This window comes from Halichoerus grypus, chromosome 10 (genome assembly GCF_964656455.1).
Source record: "Halichoerus grypus chromosome 10, mHalGry1.hap1.1, whole genome shotgun sequence".
NCBI lineage: Eukaryota > Metazoa > Chordata > Mammalia > Carnivora > Phocidae > Halichoerus > Halichoerus grypus.
In genome coordinates, this window is record NC_135721.1 from 19,151,378 (window position 1) to 19,171,854 (window position 20,477).

At 36.5% G+C, this 20,477-nt stretch overlaps 1 protein-coding gene across 10 annotated transcripts in view; it reads left to right on the forward strand.

Annotated features, from left to right (window-relative positions):
• NCOA1 (nuclear receptor coactivator 1) overlaps positions 1-20,477 on the forward strand; it is a 239,683-nt gene that overhangs the window by 91,608 nt on the left and 127,598 nt on the right. For 8 of the 10 annotated variants that reach the window (XM_078056046.1, XM_078056041.1, XM_078056044.1 and 5 more), the window contains exon 3: positions 17,396-17,461. The exons of the other annotated variants lie outside the window; for them this stretch is intronic. Coding sequence is in view for 7 of the 8 variants with exons in the window: in XM_078056041.1 (XP_077912167.1) it covers positions 17,437-17,461 (25 nt within the window). In the remaining variant the exon portion in view is untranslated. The remainder of the gene's footprint in view (positions 1-17,395; positions 17,462-20,477) is intronic. 10 annotated transcript variants of the gene reach the window in all.

A 20,477-nucleotide genomic window follows, 5' to 3' on the forward strand; every position in this document is an offset into this window, starting at 1 on the left:
TAATGAGTTGTTCAAATTTAGATAATTGCCTAAATTAGTCCATATGATCTACCAAATATGATAGGTATAAACTTCTGATATGGAAAAAAATTAGTAATATAATCATAAAGGCATAGAGTTTAAAAGCTAAGAATACCTTAATATCATCTGATTCGGTCTCATTTTGTGAAATGCCCGAAGGTGAAGTGACTTGACTTAAGCACACGGTCAGTTAATTGTTGAGATGGAACAATAATTTAGAACTCTTGAGTAAAACTTAATAATTAATAGTGGCATCTGGATATGTGGTAGGCAGAATATGTGATTGTAGTTAAGAAAAATCACAGGTTCTGGAATCAGATGTAGGCACGTTACCTGATCTTCTGTGCATCAGTGTCCTCCTCTGCAAACTAGGAATAATTGTACCTTTCTTAACAGATTGTTCTGAGATACATATGAGACAAAGCACATTAACTCTTAGCACACTGCCTGGCATTTAGTGGAGGCTCAGTAAAGGTAACTTCCATTATTATTATTTGGAATATTTTTCATCTGTAGCTTGTGGATGTGAAAGGTCTTTAGCTGTTGTTGGAGCTTTAATCCCTGTAGTGTGCCAAGCTCCCAGGTTCTCTGGATTGAGGCATATCTTCTTCCTTTGACCCAGAGAACAGTCTTCTCTGGCAGCCTTTGCCTGTTTAGCACCTACATATCTTTCAGGTCTCTCCTTATATCTTGCATTTTTAAACTTTTATTTTGAGAATTTCTAAGCATATACCAAAGTAGAGCGTATGGAGGAATTGCTGTGTATCTGTTACCCAGCATCAGTAGCTGTCAACGTTAAGTACGTTTATATATCAGAGAAGCTGTTCTTGGTACCCTAGTAAAAATCCTTTAGTTTTTTTTTCCTTCGTAGCATGTTGACACAGTTTGTATCTGATGTTTCTCTTCTCCATTAGACTGTAAACCCCATAAAGGCATGAGTTGTGTCTATTTTCTTTATTGTGATGTATCCAGTATCTTTTACAGTGCCTGAAACATGGGAGGTACTGTATATAAATGAAAACTGAGGAAGGGATTTGAAAAGAGGAACATTTGATAGAAGCCTTTTTTTTTTTTTTAACATTTTATTTATTTATTTGACAGAGAGAGATACAGCGAGAGAGGGAACACAAGCAGGGAGAGTGGGAGAGGGAGAAGCAGGCTTCCTGTGGAGCAGGCAGCCCGATGCGGGGCTCGATCCTAGGATCCCAGGATCATGACCTGAGCCGAAGGCGGAAGCTTAACAACTGAGCCACCCAGGCGCCCCTGATGGAAGCCTTTTGACTAACAAAGATTGAGAAGCATTACTTGGGCAGCTTTATATGAAAACCATAGGTAGCTTCTTAGGCTCAGATTTATATACTTCTAAGCAACCTTGCCCTCTGTTTTTTTTTTTCCAAGTAGGCTTCTGCTGCAAAGCAAATTCAAGAATATCAGTTGAGTTTATACAATATTGTCCATTGTAAATGATGAAATTAACTTTTGGGGATCATTCTTGAATAAGGTAAAATGACTCATTGAGGTTCTAGACCTGTAAGGCTGAGGGATCAAGTACTTCAGCAGCTCTGTGGAGAAGTGATAGTCTTGAGACCCTTGCCCAGCCATCAACCTATCTCTTGTTATTATAGCTTCATTTGATGAAAATCAAGAAAACTGTTTTTCTCCTCAAATTGCTATCCCCTCCTACTTTTTTTGTACTGTTTTGAATCAGTAACCATGGTTACTAGTAGAGGCTGCTTAGAGCTTTAAAAACCTCAGTCAGTTTCACAGCTGGAGGCAGAAATGATCTAGATAAAAGCATAAGAATAAAGCTTACTCTGGTTTTTTCCCCCCTGTTAGAACTAAGTTCTTTCATTAGGGAGCACTTTTCATAAAGTGAAATGTTCTTTGTTCTCACTAGAGTAGACAACATTTTCATTTAAATTAACAGTAAGTTAGCACCTGGCTCCTTTTTAGAGTCAGGAAAGGGAGGTAATGCTACCACTCCCCTGCCCTCCACCAGAATCTACTCTCTCTCTATCCTCTTCTTTCTTTTCTTTTTTTCCTTACCACCTTCCCTGGGTCAATAGTGAGTGATAGTAATACTGGGATTTAAGGCCCAGATGGAAAAGAATGTGAAGTTGCAGGTTTAGGTTAATGGGGTGAAAAGGGAATGAAAGAGCACTAAAACCTGGATACAGTGGTACCAGGAGCATGCTTGCCAGGATCAAGAAGAATCAAGGGCCAGCTTTTGTCAGAGGGCCAGAGTAAGTGATTTCTAGAAGGAAAGCTGGGCAGCAAATACTATCTTGAGGGATGACACTGTTCAGAAGGGAGAGGAAATCTATATTTATTAAGCATCTAGTATGTATTGAATACCTGCATAGGTAGTTTCTACTCTATCATGCTCTCTCTTATACTAGGCTGAAAGGATTCTTTTAAATTTTAAAATGACTCATAATTGTTTTCTTTGTAGTGATTTTCTATTCTGAAACTATGCCACCTTCACTTACAGCTGGTTTATACCATCTGGCTTCTTGATGTGATCTAGACCAGATGTTGGCAAACTACAGCCAGTGGGCCAAATCTGGCCTGCAGCCTGTTTTTTGTAAATAAAGTTTTATTAGAACACAGCCACCTACTCATCAGTTTGTGTAGTCAGTGGTTGCATTTGTATTCTGAAGGCAGAGTTGAGTAGTTGCTGTAGAGACCATATAGCCTACAAAACCTAAAATATTTACTAACTGGCTCTTTACAGAAAAGTTTGCCAACCCGGGATCTAGATGGACTGGATCAGTTCATCTTGGACCAGATGTGGGAATGCTTATAATGGGAGGAAAGCACACTCTTAGGTTATACTCTTTGTGGACATTAGAATAGTGGCAGCATGAAAAGAGGGTTCTGGGGATTTGGATGAACATGGCTTTCTGGGCCCTTTTTAATCATAAGGCCCAATCTAAACTGTGAAAGGAAACCTTAAATGTAAACATTTTGGACTGGAGGGTTTTTTTTTTTTTTTTGTACATTTCTTTTCCATTTTTTATTCCTACATACATACCTGTGACCATAGTCTCATATGGATTTATTCTAATTTTGTTACTCATTTTTATACTCACATAAATGTAGATTTACGTAAGTATCTGAATTGGAAGTGACCTTGGAGATCATCTGCTCCAAAATCCTTATTTTACACATGGCAGAACTGAGTTTCTGAGAAGTTGTCCTATAATACCACGTCACAAAAGCAGGTTATTGGCAAATTTGGGGAGTAAAACCCTGGTGTTTTGACTAATTTCCTGCTGTCATGCATTCACACATGAAGCCTACTCTGTAAGGCCTTGCCCAGTGTATCTTTAAGGAGGACTTAGAAAACCAAAGCTGAAGAGGAGAGAAACATTAGTTCTAAATTCTTATTTAATTCTGCTATTGATATCTTTGCAATTTTTAGTAAGTGTACCATTCTTTGATAGAAGTAAGAATCTAGAATATAAATTAGGTTTGTAAGCATGATTATAGACTAAGTTCTAGATACTTGCCTCATTTCCAGGTAAATGTGCAGTTATTCAAGTAGACACAGCCCCTATTCACAGTCCCTGAGTAATTTAATTTGTAAGTGGAACATTGAAGAATCCAGAATCTGTGTTGTTCTAAGTAGGTTACATAAATGTGTTTAAATATTTTTCACTTGTAAACTGAATAAGCTATGATTTCTAATTTATAATAAAAAGACTTAATTTATTATTTCATAACTTAATGAAAAAATTCCTTAAGAAGATATGCTTTAACTAAAAAGACAAAAGAAATACACTGGAAATTACAGCCATTTTACTTTTATATTTCTGATAGGGAATAGTGTGCATCATAATTGGGGCAGAGTCATTATTTTCCTTAAAAGGCCTCTCCCTTTATCGCATCAGAAAATAATCATAGAATTTCTTCTTGCTGATTCCCTGGGGACCCGTTTTAGATGAGAGAAGTCCTAAGAGAAGCTTGCACAAAAGGTCTACATTGGAAACCGTACAAAAAGAGCAGATATTAGCATCCTTTTGGCTTATTCTGAAGATGATTTATGAAACCTTAACACCAGCATTATTTGCCTATATTTAATCTCTGCAGAGTTGTGTAGTTGCTCCTTTTCTTCCTGTATGTGATAAGTCAGGCCCCTCTACTTTCTTTCCTTTTACATTGGAGAAGTGTTTTAAATTTTTTCCTTAACTTTCCTTTCTTTTGTAGTATAATGAACAAATTCATATAACTCAACGAACTTAACCAGTCTTAACTATAAATTAGTTATGTTCAACTTTTGAAGTACACGATTGCTATGTAATCTTTCAGAAATTGAAGCCATTTTAGCAAGTCAGTATTTTATATTTAGTTTTATATTTTTATTGAAGGCCTGTCTCTAAATGGGTTGTATACAGAAAGAATCAAATGGAATATATGTTTAAGTTTGGAATCCTAAATAAACGTTTTAATAAATTACACCTGGTTCGTCAGAATTGAGATTGACATATAATCATAATGGTTTGGATATCACTTATCTGGAACTCTGATTTACCAACATAGTTTAATGTTCTAAGCTAGTAGTTTGAGTTCTTTAAAACCGTATTTCTCTTTGATAGTTATAAAAATAATTGATTCCTCTTTACTGTTGTTTGAAATTTAAAATTTAATTTGTTAATAAAAAAGAACCAGGTGCAAAGTGCTGCTTTGTTTTCAAACTTATTAACATGTCTCCAGTTTATTGAATTCTATTTAAATTTATAAAACATAAGTGTCTAACATGAGTTCTGTGGACCCCTTCAGAGGGTCATTAAACTCTCCTGATATTATATTAAAATTTTTTTCCCATGTGGGAATTCTTTTGAGATGAAGTGTCTGTAGCATTTAGTAGAGTCTCAAAGCTGTCCATCAGCAAACAAGGTTAAAAACCACTTTTGTAGGGGCGCCTGGGTGGCTCAGTTGTTAAGCTTCTGCCTTCGGCTCAGGTCATGATCCCAGGGTCCTGGATGGAGCCCTGCATCGGGCTCCCTGCTCAGCGGGGAGCCTGCTTCTCCCTCTCCCACTCCCCCCTGCTTGTGTTCCCTCTCTCGCTGTCTCTCTCTGTCAAATAAATAAATAAAATCTTTAAAAAAAACACCAAAAAACACTTTTATAGGACTTCTGAAGCATTGTACCCTCCAAAGGAATATTGAAGGTAAATTTGCTTTGCGTTCTGGAATCACTTAATCATAGACTTTTGGAGTGACCAACGTCCATTTTTTGCAGGTGAGTAAATTGAAGCCCCCGGAAGTTAATGACTTACCCAAGGATTAGCAGAGAACCCAGCGGGGCTCTTGTGGTATCCTGATAGATTTCTTAGGGCCTTTTTAGCCTTCCAGCCTCAGCACAGAGGTTGTTGAGCTTTCAACTTGATGGCAAGGTATTTTTATTTGAATACAAAGCTTTTGTGGGCACAGTAGAGATCTTGAATAATTTGCTGCAGTAGTTTCGTGAAGTATTAGTCTGATGCTAGTTTATGTAGTTTCTTAGAGGGAGGATATATGGAGGTCCCTGTAGTCCCAAAGGAAAATCTCTTAATCTTCACAAAAAAATTATATCTCTGGCAGTGTCCATGTTGAAGTAGAGTTTAGGGACATATCATTCATTCTGTTAGCAAATATTTATTGTGTGCCTACTGTGGGGATGTAGGTTTGTGAGATTGTATTAATTTAATAATATCAGCAGTTTAATGTTGAAAAGTGTTTTTCTTTCCTTTTTTTCTTTAAAGATTTATTTATTTATTTTAGAGAGAGAGAGAGAGAGCATGAGTGGGAGGGATAAAGGGAGAGGGAGGGAGAGAGAATCTCAAGCAGACTCTTCGCTTACCGTGCAGCCCTATGGAGGGCTCGATCTCACGACCCCGAGGTCACAACCTGAGCTGAAACCAAGAGTCAGACTCTTAGGGGTGCCTGGGTGGCTCAGTCGTTAAGCGTCTGCCTTCGGCTCAGGTCATGATCCCGGGGTCCTGGGATCGAGCCCCACATCGGGCTCCCTGCTCCGCGGGGAAGCCTGCTTCTCCCTCTCCCACTCCCCCTGCTTGTGTTCCCTCTCTCGCTGTCTCTCTCTGTCAAATAAATAAATAAAATCTTAAAAAAAAAAAAAAAAGAGTCAGACTCTTAATTGACTACGCCACCCAGGCGCCCTGGAAAATGTTTTTCTTTCTAATCACTAACCCAGAGAAGAAAATGTTATATAATAATACTGATAGGAGTTTTTGTATGATAGTCCTTAGTATGCCAGTTGACAGAGTTATGAAATATTACAGATTCTCAGACTACTGGGAATTAAAGAAATTTCCTTATTTAAATAAGCACCAAAGCTAAAAAACCAAGATTTTTGTTTATCACTCTTCACTACCTGATTGAGATATAACTGTTGTTCTTGTTAATGATTTTTTATGTTTGAATTTTTGGTCACATTTCTCACTGTGAGCATAGATCCTGAATTTTTATATTATTTGGTAATATAAGGTAGCATAGTTACAAGTGTTAAAGCTATAGCAAATTAATTTGAAGTATTCTTTTTTAAAATTTATTTTAATTTTAGTTTTTTTATTTTTTAAAATATTTTATTTATTTATTTGACAGAGAGAGAGAGAGAGAGAGCATGAGCAGGGGGGAGAAACAAGGGGAGAGGGAGAAGCAGACTCCCTGCTGAGCAGGGAGCCTGAAGTGGGACTCGATCCCAGGACCCTGGGATCATGACCTGAGCTGAAGGCTTAACAGACTGAGCCACCCAGGTGCCCAATTTGAAGTATTCTTAAATGAACTTAAATTGTAATCACTTTTCATATATGCTTAAGATGCTTTCAAAATAAGGATTTTATGATTTAATATCTTATTACATTTCAAAGAATTGAAGACTAATCCCTTTTATAATATTCATTTTACATGGTATGCTTGAGATTTATGAACTGTGAGATTTTGTGAATATCTTTCCAGTCCCAGTTAATCAGTTTGGCTTTTAAAACTGAAACAAGATTCTTCAACATGAGTCCTATTTTAAGATTCCTTAGCCAGTTCAGCTTATATATATTAAAAAATCACTCCAAAGGAATACTAACAATGTAGTATTTCTGTTGTATTTGTTTTCACATTCTATATCTTTTAAAATATATTTATTTTTATATTTAAACATATAAGGTATGTAATTGGTTTTCAAGGGGGACTATATGATGAAGTATTTTAGTTATAGGCAGTAAGATTCAATTGACGCAGGAACCTCAGTTGTGTCCTGCCCCTCCCTCCTTCCCGTGCTCCCATGATTAGTATCCTGAGCTCATAACCTTATATTTATTGCATTATAACTTACTGCATATTTATTGTAGCGTTTCTTTCCTCAACTAAACTTCCCCTATTTACAAGTCCTTGAGGTAAAGGATCTAGATCAACTTTGAATCTTCAGAATGTAGCACACAGCAGATGCTCATATATTTCTTAAATGAATGAATTGATTGAGGGACATGAGGGACCTATCTTTGGGTCCTCTATACTCACCAAACAAGATTTCAGACTCTGGGGTACTGTATAATGGTTTTCCAGAACCTGTATGTCTCCAGAGAGATTGGTTGATTGATTGATGGATTTTATTGGTATACATAATTATGGGGGTTGGCAAATCTGAAATCTGCAGAGCAGGCTGGCAGGCTGTACACCCAGGAAAATGTTGATGTTGCAGCTCAAGTCTGAAGATAGTCTACAGGCAGAATTACCTCTTTCTGGGGGGACTTCAGTCTTTTTTCTTTAAAGGCCTTCAACTGATTGGATGAGGCCCACCTATATTATGGAGGATAATCTGCTTTATTCAAAATCTACTGATTTAAATGTTAATTTATCTTCAACCAAATCCAGAGTCAGAATGTCTATAAGAGAAAAAGAAAAGAAAAAGAAAAAAAGAAGAACTATTATTGCAAAAAGTGAAAGAAGTTTAAGGGACATATATCCCAATGCTATGGACTTCATTTGGATCCTGATTAGATCAAACCAGTTACAAAAGATAGTCTTTGTTTGTTAGACAAACAGAAAAAAAATAAAATGAAGGAGGTATTAGATGATAGGAAGGAATTGTAATTTTATTGGTTATGATGGTTGTTATTGTTCCATTTTAAAAATTGTTCTTTCTGTATAGACTGAAGTTTTTATGGGTCAAACAAATAGGATGTCCTGGGTTGCTTTAAAATACTCCTTTTCTCCATGCCTACAGTAGGTGGAACAAGATCAGCAGAACATTAATAATTGCCAAAGCTGGGTAATGGTGATATAGGGATTTACTGTATTCTATTTCTGTGTATAAAAGTTTCTATAAGAAAAAAGTTTTTTTTAAATGGAAGTATAATAAAAACAGGGCTTGTCACATAGAAAAAAATGTTAATTCATCTAAAAAAAAATAACCTTCATAGCAACATCTGGATTGGTGTTTGACCATATATCTGGGTACTGTGGCTTAGGCAAGTTGACATGTAAAATTAACCATCACAGGTACCAAGTAAGTGATTGATTTCAGTGGGAAAAAGATTCCTCAGCATTTTCATAAAGAAATCAGCTATGGAAAAATTGAAATTTGTATAAAGAATTTTAATAAGTTAAAAAAGACACATGCATGGGTGGCTATGGCCGGGACTATATTTGTATATTAGAATCTTATTTAAGTCAACATAGGAAAACAATTGAAGCATATGAACAAGTATTACATACTATATAAATTAGGAAATTTTCAGGGAACAGTGATCAGAATGGGGTAAATTTAGGAAAATATTTTTAAAGAATATGCATTTTGATCAAATTTTGAAGAATGTGTGCATGCTACATATACATATATGGAGTTGGGGGATAATCCCAATATGTAGAATACCAAGGGCCTTTTGAGAGGCTCAGGAGGGAAAGGGAGGGAGAACTGAAAGAGGGCCTTGGGTATATATTTTACATCTGTTAAGCTAGACAATTAAAACAACAAACTTCTGAAAGTTAATTAGGAGGGAAGTGGTTAAATAAAAACATTTCTTGCAGATACTGTTCTGCATGTATAATGGGCTAGAGTGGTTTCTAAGCCCCCAAACACAGGAGATGAGAACCTGTACAAAGATTTATAAATAGAAAGAGAATCCAAGTCTCTTAGAGGTTGCTGTAGAACTTTGTGATTTCATGTTGCAGACAAAGATGAGAGAGAATGGATATGCTAAGTTTGCCTAAACTGGCTATCTGGCACTATAAGAATGATGTTGTTAATTTTGATAGTGATGTGGAAATATAGAAAGTGGGCAGGTAGAATATGATGAATGATGTACCTGCATGACTTAGTAGATATTCCATGAGGTAAGACTTACTGTAGTGTATTCCGTTATTCCCAGCATCCACTCTGAGGCATAAAAGAGAGTACCTTCTTTTAAGGAATTTTTAAAAAAAGATTTATTTATTTTTTTGAGAGAGTGAGAGAGAACACAAAAGTGCAGTGAGGAGGGGCAGAGGGAGAGAGCATCTCGAGCAGACTCTGTGCTGAGTGCCTGGCGCGGAGCCTGGAGCCCACGTGGGCCTTGATCCCACCACCCTGAGGTCATGACCTGAGCCGGAGCCAAGAGTCCGACGCTTACCCAAGTGCACCACCCAGGTGCCCCTTAAGGAATTTTATTCTACTTGGTGAGGCCAGCATACTTCGGTTACAAAATTTATAGTATAAAATTTAATATTCGAAGATATCAAACTACTGGTAAATCATCTCTATCAATTGTGTAGTTAGTATCTACTGTGACAAAGACAAAAAAAAACTGTAAAAGTTCAAAGTGGGAAGGTATTTACAACTATTTTCTGGGAAGAATTTATGAAATATGTCAGATTTAAGCTCTCATAAAACAGGATTTGGAGCATCTTACATAGTGGAGCTAATGGGACAAGTGGAAAGCCCCACAAGTTAGAGGCTTAGCTATGACCAAAATGTACTGCGTGTTTTACAAGAAAGCTTTGTTAATTTCGATTATTTTATAATTTATACGCAGCCCTTTTACTTGCTTATTGTGTGTGGTTAATCATTTTTATATGCCTCAGCCTTAGTCCTACTGTTTGCATTGGAGCCCTGGTAACCTGAAACTATAGCTTCAGTTAGTTGTATTTACCTTTTTTCTTACTCCGCTTCTCTTTAGTCTGTCAGTCCCAAAAAATCCATGAAAGTATTGGTTACTTCTTGAAAGTAACACTGAGATTATCTCTTATTTTCCATCTGTTGTTCTTTATTTTGTCGTCACACTGTGTATGCTTTTGTTTTCATTACTTTGCTTTGCCCATAGTCCTAACAGCAGGGATATTCCTTGGTCCAGAGCCACATATTCCTGCCATTGTCCCTGTGCTTTGGCCTTCCTCCTCTTGCTTTCTTTCCAGATAGGAGCCTTTTTCCATGGTAGTATTTCTTCCTGTGTGTGCTTCTCAGGCCCCATTCTGATTTCTGTTTTCCAAACCTTATTGCCTCTTACTGTATTTCCCATGGTAAATCTCTTCTTTGGATTGCATTTATAGCAGTTTTTAATGATATGCACAGAATTTGAATTACTGAAATAAAACTGCATTTATTTTCTGTATCTCAGTTAATATTCTTTGCCTCAGTTTTCATCAAGTCAACTGATTTTCTTTCCAAGTAGTCTGTATCTTCAAGGTTTCAGTACATATTATCATCTTGCAATAAAAAATAGCTGGTATTGTGGAGGCTTGTCACTTAGAAAGTTACTGGAGAACGGACTATTTAAAATATTAATGCAGTTTACATGGGTAACTTTCCATAATTCTGTAGCCTCAATATTATTTTAAAAATAATACTGTACATTTATAATCAGTCAGTGAAGCTACATTTTTAACAGTGCCGGGGAAAAAGGATTTAAGAGCTCCTAAGCATCCTAATCCCATTCCTTTCCGTGACAGTTTTATTAATTGGGATTCCTCTGGAGATTTTCTTTGGAAAACAGTCCCACCTTCTTCCCACCTTCACTCAAGAGGGTCAGAATACAAGTATTCCTTTCCTCGCATATACTTTAAACCTGGTTAGGATTATTGTGTCTCCTCCCCTCCACCTTAATTGTTCCTTGTTACTACTTCTCTAGTTTCAAAAAATACTCACTCTAATTAAAATTCAGGAAGAGCACTGAGACTTCAATGTAGCTTTCAGTTGTTATATTAAGTACAATTTACTAAATGGTCATGTGATTGGGGATGACTAGGAACAAGTAATCGGATGGTCAACTGGTAAACTCTTTCTTTAATAAATGTTAAATTCTTTTAAATGTTTATGTAATAACTAGTATTTTTCTTAAATAGTAGTTCTCTAGGTATTCAACAATATATTTTAGTTAATAAATAAGAATATAAATAGAGCTATTTGAAATATTTATATTGTTATTCTCCATAAAATACTATTCTACAATCTCCTTAATCCATTGAATAAAAAATTGTTGTCCTCCATTAAAAGTATGTTAATATGAACCAAGCAGTAGTATGTATACCCAGCCTAAGAGTTGGAATTTTACCAATACAATGGAAACTCCCTTTGTATGTCTGTCTCAACTCATCCCTCTTCCTGTCTCCCCACAAGTGTAAACACTGTACTGAATTTTGTGATTGTTATTTTTTAAATTTTTTAAAAGATTTTATTTATTTTAAAGAGAGGGAGAGAGTGCCAGCATGAGTGGGGGGAGGGGCAGAGGGAGAGAATCTTCACGCTGACTCCCCGCTGAGTGCGCAGCCTGAGTCAGGGCTCCACCTCGCTGAGCTCAACAACACTGAGCTCAACAATGCTCAACCGACTGAGCCACCCATGCGCCCTCTTTTAATTTTTGTTTTTTGTAATTCAAAAAAATTTTTTAAAAAGATTTTATTAGAGCGGGAGAGAGAGAGAGCACAAGCAAGGGGAGGAGCAGAGGGTGAGGGAGAAACAGACTCCCCACTGAGTAGGAAGCCTGACGTGGGGCTCGATCCTGGGACTCCAGGATCATGACCTGAGCTGAAGGCAGACGCTTAACCGACTGAGCCACCCAGGCACTCCCCCCACCTCTTCTAATTTTTGAAAATAAGTCTTACTGCATATATATCTATGCCTAAACAGAATAGTCTATTTATTTATTTTTGAACTTTATAAAAAATGGTATATTGTATGTTTCATCTTAAGATCTTCCTTTAAGTTTCTAAGATTCATTTATATTGCTCTGTACATTTATTTTCATGGCTAGTTGTAAATATGCAATGGTATTGTTTATTGTTGATTGACACACTTGTTTTTGTTTTTTTCTATTATGAACAATACTACGATGAGTATTCTTATACATATCTTGTGGTTATCCATGTGTAAAAGCATCTCTACCTAGGAATAGAATTGCTGGGCCATATGGTATGTGCATTTTCAATTTCAGATAATGCTAAATTATTTTCCAATTTAATTTGTGGCACAGAGTGGCTAGATGTACACTAAAAACTTCCTGTTCTTCCTAGGCACAGATTGGGTTGTACTTTCCACCTTTTTTGCATTAGGAATGTCCATTTAAATGAGTTCTAGTCTGTAGAATAAGAGTAGAAGTAATGTATGCCTCCTTTAGGCTTGGCCCACAGAAATCTGCCATGTGTGATCATTCCAGTTCCTCTTTTCCCATCATTTGGCTAAGTTTTGTTTCTCCCATACCAGTTCTTTCATCTTTCCCTCCCCCTGTTATGTATGCCTGTATAGGTGGAATAGAGGTGGTGGTCAGTGACTGTCCCTGTCTTGTTTCTAATTTTAAAGTGAATGCTTCAAATATTTCACAATTATCTACAGTACTTTCTATGTTCTCTAGATACCCTTTATAATGTAAGGATGTCCTCTTTAGGATTTTTCTAAAAATGTTATCAGTAATGTTGAATTTCATCAAATGTTTTACCAGTTGCTATGGAAATGATCATTTGAGTTTTCTCCTTTGATCTGTTAATTTTGTGAATAATATTTATATCTTTGTAATGTTAAACCATACTTGTATTCCTAGCATAAACTCATATGGATAAATCTTTTGTTCATCAGTGCATTCAATTTGCTAACCAAGTATCTTTCAGTAATAACATTTTTTTAGATTCTTAGTTTGGATAGTAAGGGATGCTCTGTTAAATGACTATTTCAGAAATTCCCAAACTTCCCCAGTTCACGGTGCCCTTACACCAAGGAAATACCTAACAGCTACATTTATTACGCAATTAGGTTCAAACAACTTCATATATATGTCCTAACAGCTTAGTAGCTTTTTGAAAAATACATACATGAATTCAAAGAAAAAGTTATATTTTCATTTTATTTTTAAAAAACCGCAATTATAGTTGACCTTGAACAATGCAGGGACCACGAGCACTGATCCTCTGCACAATCAAACATCCCCCAAACTTAACTACTAATAGCCTACTCTTGACTGGAAGCCTTACTGATAATATAAACGGTAGATTAACACATAGTTTATGTTTTTACAATAAAGTAAGCTAGAGAAAAGGAAATGTTATTAAAATTATAAGAAAAAGAAAATATAATATTGTACAGTATTTATTAAAAAAAATCCAATGAAAGTGGCCCAGCACAGTTCAAACCCATGTTATTGAAGAGTCAACTGTACTTCCTAATGGGATGTGTGCATCTGAAAGTATTGCGTAACTTCTCAAATCTTGGAATCAGACTGGGCACTGCCATGCTCATTTCCTGTTCCAGGTTGATTTTCACACGGTGATTGCTTTTTATGGCAGCAACTACCATAAACTCAGATTCACAAAGAGATCATCAAAAGGAATGCAGTGTGATTTAATGTTGAAACCATGAAAGAATGCATGTGATGTTTGACAGATGTTGTATATTGCTGTTTCCTTCAAATTGAAAACATCCCTTGACACCCCTGGTGAGTTCACTGTGGCACCTCAGGATGACTTGGAACATAGTTTGGGAACCACAGAACTAGTTAGGTCCTGACTTTTGGGGAATGGATAGTGACAATGTGGACATAGGAAGATACGGGATTTTTTTCCCCATTTGATACATTTTATAAAGTATTGAGGTGAATTGGGGTAACAAAGGATATCAGCCTCACCTTTAATAAAATGTGCTGTATAAATTCATTTTTTGTGTTGAGGCTTTGATTGTGAGGGATACCTGTATTTTATTTAGAGTTTCACACCTGTGTTCAAGAGTAAGATTGACATATTTCTTTTACTAATACTGTTTGGTTTTAGTATTAAGGTTATACTGGCCTCATAGGATGAATTGGGGAATATTTCCTCTTTCCGACAAACTTTTTGGTAAAACTCAACTGCCTTGTGAGAAGATTTTTTTTTTAATTGTTATGATTGAGTTTTCTTTTTTTTTCATTTGCTTGTCTATATTTTCTTATTTTCTGTAATGCCATACAATATACCTTTAAGAGCAAGCAGTCTTATATCAAGACACAAAAGAAAATCTGTATATGGAGTTAATGCTAAGTAGTTTGGTCACTCAGTCCTCAAATCCTGTACTTTTATTTTTTTTTTAAAGATTTTATTTATTTGACAGAGAGAGAGCACAAGTAGGCAGAGAGGCAGGCACAGGGAGAAAGAGAAGCAGGCTCCCCACCAAGCAGAGAGCCGGACGCGACGTGGGGCTCGATCCCAGGACCCTGGGATCATGACCTGAGCTGAAGGCAGACGCTTAACCGACTGAGCCAGCCAGGCACCCCAAATCAAATCCTGTACTTTTAAACAAAGCTAATTGACTCATGGTTTGGGAGATGATTTTTAAACTATTGATTTAGTTTCCTTGACAGCAGTAGGATTATTAAATCTTTCCATATCTTCCTGGGTTAGTCTTTTTTTTTTTTTTTAAGTAAGGAAAACTTCTTTTGAATAACTTTAGATTTATAGAAAAGTTACAAAAATAATATATTGAGTTCTAGTATGCCCTTCAACCACCCCACCCCATTGTTAACATCTTCCATTACCATGATACATATGTTAAAACTAAGACAGGACATTGACTAATTAAACTTCAGACTTTATTTGGATTTGAGTAGTTTTTTCAATAATATCCTCTTTCTGTCTGGGGTCCAACTCAAGAGCATTGCGTTGTATTTGGTGGTCATGTCTCTCCAATGTCCTCTCGTCTGTGACACTTTCTTAGTTTTTCCTTGTTTTTATGACCTTGACTCTTGAGGTGTGCTTACCAGCTGTGCTATAGAATATCTCCCTATCTGGGTTTGTCTCATGTTTTTCTCATGATCAAACTGAGGTTATGAGAAGAATCCCACAGAGGGGAAGTGCCATTCTCATCACATCATTTTAGGGGGTATATGATATCCACCACGTCACTGATGATGGTAAATTAACCTTCCTCACATGGCTGAGGTAGTGTTGCCAGGTTTTTCCAGTGTGAAGTCATTACTCTTCTCTTTCCCTACTTAATTATTTGGTAACGAGTTCCTAAGCCACTCTAGAAATTAAGCTCCACCTCCTAGAGGGGGAGGGGTAGTTCCATATATTTTTTGGAATTCTTCTGTTTACTTATTTGTTCGTCATACGTTTCTATCAGTGTGTCCTAGGTTAGTTTTAATGGGTTTTGTTTTAAGAATTTACCTATTTCATTTAAGTTTTCAAATCTATTCGTGGAAGGATTTTCATAATATCCTGTTTGTTTCATAATATCCCAGCAGATCCTACCCTTTGCTTTATTTATAGTTAGGTTCTCCATTCATTTTTAATAATTAACTTGTATCTTTTTTTCTTGACCTCATCAAGGGTATTTTGTTACTGATTTCAAAGAACCAACTTTTGGTTTTATCATTCTCTTTATTGTGTTTGTTTTCCATTTCATTGATTTGTGATTTTATATTTCTTTTTATTTTTTTTAAGGTGAGGTTATTTTTTGAAATAACTTTTTTTTTTTTTAAGATTTTATTTATTTATTTGATAGAGACACAGCGAGAGAGGGAACACAAGCAGGGGAAGTGGGAGAGGGAGAAGCAGGCTTCCTGCTGAGCAGGGAGCCTGACATGGGGCTCGATCCCAGGACCCTGGGATCATGACCTGAGCTGAAGGCAGACGCTTAACGACTGAGCCACCCCGGCGCCCCTGAAATAACTTTTTAGTTAGACATTTACCCCATTAATTTTCAGCCATTCTTCTTTGCTAATAAAAGTATTTATGGGAATACATTCTCCTCTGAGTGTTGCTTTTGCTGCATTTTATAGTTTTGAAGTGTAGTATTTTCATTATTACTTCATTCTTAGTTTTACAGTTTTTTTCTGTTATTATTTCTTGAATTGTGAGTTATTTAGAGATGAAGTTTTAAATTTCCAAGTGCTTGGCAGTTTTGTGTTTAGTTTCTTTATGACTTTTCTTTCATTGTATTATGATCAGAGAATATAGTCCTTCTGGTGGTGGTGATTATTCCATTCTCTCCTCCATGTTTCTTTTTTTTTTTTTTTTAAGATTTTATTTATTTATTTGACAGAGAGAGACACAGTGAGAGAGGGAACACAAGCAGGGGGAGAGAGAGAGGGAGAAGCAGGCCTCCTGCAGAGCAGGGAGCCCAGGGCTTGATCCCAGGACCCTGGGATCATGACCTGAGCCGAAGGCAGACACCCAGTGACTGAGCCACCTGGGCGCCCCGCTCCTCCATGTTTCTTAACCTCTCTTTCACACTTCCCTTCTAGTGACCGTGTAGGCTGCTGTAAATTTGTCATAGCTGTCTCACCGTTCACTTTGTTTTAGTTTCTAGTTAACTCTTTCATTGTGGTTTTACTTACTATGTTTTTCAGTTCTAGCGCTTCTGTTTGGCTCTTTCAGATTTGTCTGTTCATTTTTTTATACCCTCTTGGACCTTACAAGTGTTTTGTATTTGCTTTTTTTTTTTTTTTAAGATTTTTATTTTATTATTTAAGAGAGAGAGTGCGCACACAGAGGAGAGGCAGCAGACTCCCCGCTGAGCAGGGAGCCCAACATGGGGCTCGATCCCAGGACCCCAAGATCATGACCTGAGCTGGAGGCAGATGCTTAACTGATTGAGCCACCCAGGCACCCCTCTATTTGCTTTTCTCTTATGTATTAAACATATTTAATATTCTATATTTGATAATTCTAATATCTGAATTTGTAGGAAATTTTTACAACAAATTTTTAAATTTTTACTGATATTTTGTAATAGTGCCTTGTTTACTTGTGTGTTTTGTGATTTTCTTTTTGAGTTCTGAACTCCTTTTCTTTGGAATCCTATGTAATTATGAAAACTTTTTGGTTTGGGTTTAGGATACATTCTTCTAGAGAGGATTTTATTTCCTTCTACTATGTGCTTGGAGTTGGGGGGCTTAGTCTATGAACCTGGATTTTAACTTAAAATTCTTACTCTTGGTTTTTAGGAACATCCACATCGTGTAGATGATTCAGGCATCAAATTCTCATGATGTGTTTGCTAAAGCGAAGAGGTAAATCTTCCTTGATGTTTGCCTTTGAGGTGTTTTTGATGTTTGAATTCATCCTTTTCCTGGGTTATTGTCCTTTTGGGCCCCAACTTTGTCTGATGGTCTCTGAGACTTCAGGAGACCTGAGCCTTTTTCCTTTATCTCTCTCACTCCTAGTTTATGCCCCCTGGATTATCTGGCAGCTTTGCTGCTTGCTTTTCTTTTTTCTTGATTTGTTTCCATTCTTAATGTTAGTGGTTTTCCCTTGCATTCTTTATGGGGTATCCTGCATTGAAAAGGGTACTTTTTATATTTTATTGAGCAGTTTCAGATGCTATATAGCAGAAATGTCTTAAGACCTCTAGTATATTTCAGAGAATGGAAATCCTATTGGAAATTTTTCAAAAGAATAGTTTCTAGAAACCAGTCCAGACCCACAGACTAGAATCTGCAGAATGCAGGTCCTGTGGGTATTTTTAAAAACATCTTAGATAATCTGGATGCACTATAAGGTTTGAGAACCACTGACATAGAAAAAGTTAACTTCTTTGTGTAAACTTAAATAATTAAACATTCATAGCTAATATTTACTGAAGATAAGTTAACATACATAGTAGGCATGCGGTAATCCTGGCTATTAGTAGTATTACTACATGCTGGGCTCTATTCTAAATCCTTCACATATATTGTAATCTGTTCCTCACAACAGCGCTATAGCTGCTGCTCCTATTCTCATTTTATAAATGAGAAATTGAAGCACAGAGAAGTTAAATAACTTATGCAATATTACATAGCTAGCAGGTAGCACAATTAATAACTGAATCCAGATAGTTAATATAATTCCAGAGCATCTAAGTTTAACCCACAATCCTTATAGTCTTCCAGATACTTAACATTTTATTGATTCCCAGAGGGAATCCAACATTGCAGAATATAGAAAGAAAAATATATTTGAATTATTATATATTCATGTTGCTTCAGTATAGGTTTGGGGAAGCAGAATAGTACAGTAGAAACAGCTTTGATTTACAGTAAGACAGGCATGAATCTTTCCTCGGTTGCTTACTGTATAGCTATGAGAAAGCAGTTTATCTTTTCTGAGCTTTTACTTTTCTTACTGGTAAAAGAGGATAATTATTTTTACTTCATAGAGATTTTGAAGAAATAAATAGAACCTGTAATGGGTTGCTTAACCACACGCAAAGTGGAAGGTTAGTATCAGGATTTATGGTATCCCCTAAGAAAACTATGTTGACTTACATACGGGAGATTATAATAAGCCTTAGTCTAGGAGCAGATCAGTTGATGGTACTGGTTGATGGTGCTGGTGGGGGCCACACTGTTTCTTTCTATTGAGAATATACTTTGTGCCAAGCACGGCCCTAGACTCTGGAGATACAGCAGTGAGTAAGACATAGCCTTCCTGCTCTCAAGGAGTTAACTCTCTTGCAGGGATCCAGACAGATACGTAGGCAAATACTTTGCTAGCTTCTGCAGTGTGGTAAACATAGGGTGTCATGGGGACACATAGGAGGGATACTCAGCCAAACCATGGTGGACGAAGAATGGCTTCCCAGAAGGAGAATGATGATGTGGGGGATTAGAATCATAAATCCAGATAGGAGGCAAAACAAAGGCTGGTAGAAATTTGTCATTGCACAAAAGGTGTCCCATTCACTAACAAAATAGGTATCCTCCACATTAATGAAAATATCAGAGATGCTAAGAAAGTATGCTTTTATCAGGTCAGTGTTGACATATTAAGAGCCTACTTTTAGGTGTAGGCTTTACTAAAGTAGTTTTTAAAAGTAAAATAATGAAATTTCTATTAAAGAGCACTTTTCTGAGGTATTGTATCCACATGGCATACGCGCTTATTATTCAATACTAGTGTCACATGAAGCTATGCTTCTGAGGAGGAGAGAGAGGGAGAAACGATCTTCAGAGGATGGAATGATGATTTGTAAGTTGGGGTGAATATCACCATGTACTATTTACACGTTTCCTTTTCTCTCATCCTTATTCACATGCGATGAGAAAATATTTGTTTCAGTGGCTCATTTATAGTTCATAGTTTTAATTTGGTTTAGTACATTGCTCTGATATGGATTTCATATTGATCAATAAAATTGTATGTATAGGAGTTGAGATTTCTTTCCATCTTTTTCTAGTGCCCCTTCCCAATAAATACTAAAAATATGCAAGGGAAAGACCACTCCTTTGGCAAAACTGGGATATGAAAAAGAGAATGAATAAAGAATTAGAAGGGGAGGAATGTGGGACTGGAAGAAAGAAGAGGCTATTGAAATGGGAAGTTGTAATGGATAAAATGAAATCAGTGATTATAGGAATAATGAACGAAGTGGGTTTTTAAAAATAACTCCAGGGCAAGCAGTATCTCTGCGTGTTCTGGCAGCCGGATGAATGTGACTTGAATGTAAGAGTATACTTTGATCTACAACTCAATTTGTATATCCATATGAGGCCCATCAAGGACTGTGGTGTTTTGCAAGAGTAGTCCCTGACGAGCTGGGGAAAGTGGAGCAATTGGTATGGGCATTTGGAAATAATAGAACCCAGTTGTTGGGGGACTAAAGCTCTTAATCCCTCAGGGTTAAGCAGAGGGTAGAAAGAGGAAGGGGAAAATGAAATCAAGTTTGTAAAAATTAATTCTGGAAAAGATATTTTGGAAAGCTTGTAAAATGAGGTTGAAATTGTGAACATGTTTCCTGTGATAATAAATCTTAGTATACTAGGAGTAGCCAAAATCTTGAAGGGAGAAAGACAATTTTAGGCCACCCCCACCCCCCAGAAAACCCTTTATAATGCTATACCATAAATTTATGTAGAATTTTTCCTTATTTGGACCTTTATGGCTTTAAGTTGGGAGAAGGTGATAGACACATTGAGCATAAAAGCGTGTAGGTTCAGTGCTTATGGTGGTATTGGGATATATTGAATTCCTGGTATCTTTGGGGCATTTGTGTCTCATTGGGGTTTATTTTATTTATTTATTTATTTTTTTTTTTTTTAAAGATTT